This window comes from Eimeria tenella, genomic scaffold (genome assembly GCF_000499545.2).
Source record: "Eimeria tenella Houghton genomic scaffold, Eth_scaff4197, whole genome shotgun sequence".
In the NCBI taxonomy this organism is placed as follows: Eukaryota; Apicomplexa; class Conoidasida; order Eucoccidiorida; family Eimeriidae; genus Eimeria; species Eimeria tenella.
Window position 1 is genome coordinate 1 of NW_013545110.1, and position 1,130 is coordinate 1,130.

A 1,130-nucleotide genomic window follows, 5' to 3' on the forward strand; every position below is an offset into this window, starting at 1 on the left:
TCCCACCGCAGCGCCCGCTGCTGCGCCTGCCGCCGCTGCTGCGGCTCCCGCCTCCGGCACGCCCGCTGCTGCAGCGCCTGCTGCTGCTGCTCCTGCTGCTGCTGCTGCTGCCACTGTGGGGTAGCTCAAAGCGCCCATGCAGAAATCGGAGACAGATGAAGCTTCGCTGCTGTCGGACTCTTCATCGACGGGGTCTAGGCCCTCCCTGCTTGAAATTTGGGTCCAGCTGGTCTCCTGCTGCTGCTGCTGCTGCGGCTGCTGCTGCTGCTCCTGCTGCTGCTGCGGCTGCTGCTCCTCTGCTGCAGTGTCCGCGGGCCTGGCAGAAATGTAGTTCTCCAAATTCGGAAGGTTTGAAAGCATCGCAATCAACTCACTCTTTTGGATATAACCGTCGTTGTTCAGGTCAAATACCTGCAGCAGCAGCAGCAGCAGCAGCGGCAGCAGCAGCAGTGTTGGGGGCGCGGGGACGCGAGGGCAACGAACGGCGGGGCCAGCAGCAACAGCAGCAGCGATGCAGCAGCAGCAGAAACGACAGCTAGAGCTTTCAAATGCACCCCGCAGCAGCTAAAAACGCGCCAGCACCCCTAAACCCTAAACCCTAAACCCTAAACCCTCACCTGGAACAGCACAAACATTCTGTCGCTTTTTGTGCCTCTGCAACAGACGGCGATGCCGATTAGAAACTCCTCCAAATCTACACTGCCAGTTCCTGCAAAGGCATAAACCCTAAACCCTAAACCCTAAACCCTAAACCCTAAACTTTGGCAGAAATTGAGGGCTTTAAACGCATCCCAAAACGGGCAGTTAGACGCAGACAAAGAAAAGAGAAAAGGCGAAGAGGCACGGAAGCAGCAGCAGCAATAACAGCAGCAGCAACTGGAGCAGCAGCGGCAGCAGCACATGCAGCAGCAGGGCTAAAAACTGCAGCAACACCAACTCCCCCAGTATCAACTGCAGCACAAGCAGCTGCAGCAGCGACAACTGCAGCACAGGCAACTGCAACTGCAACTACGGCAGCAGGAACTGCAGCAGCAACCTCTGTAGGGAGACAAACTGCAGCAGCAGCGACAGCAGCAGCAGCAGCAACTGCAGCAGCAGCAGCAGCATACCCTTGTAATCAAATTTTTGGA

General features: G+C 57.2%; 1 protein-coding gene across 1 annotated transcript; it reads right to left on the minus strand.

Annotated features, from left to right (window-relative positions):
• Positions 1-6: 6 nt before the first annotated feature.
• Positions 7-709, minus strand: ETH_00035600 (EF hand domain-containing protein, putative; the record flags this gene model as incomplete). The annotated part of the gene is made up of 2 exons (XM_013379936.1): positions 7-411; positions 618-709. Coding segments are annotated over 2 exons (497 nt in total), but the record flags the coding sequence as incomplete, so codon positions are not given.
• Positions 710-1,130: the final 421 nt, after the last annotated feature.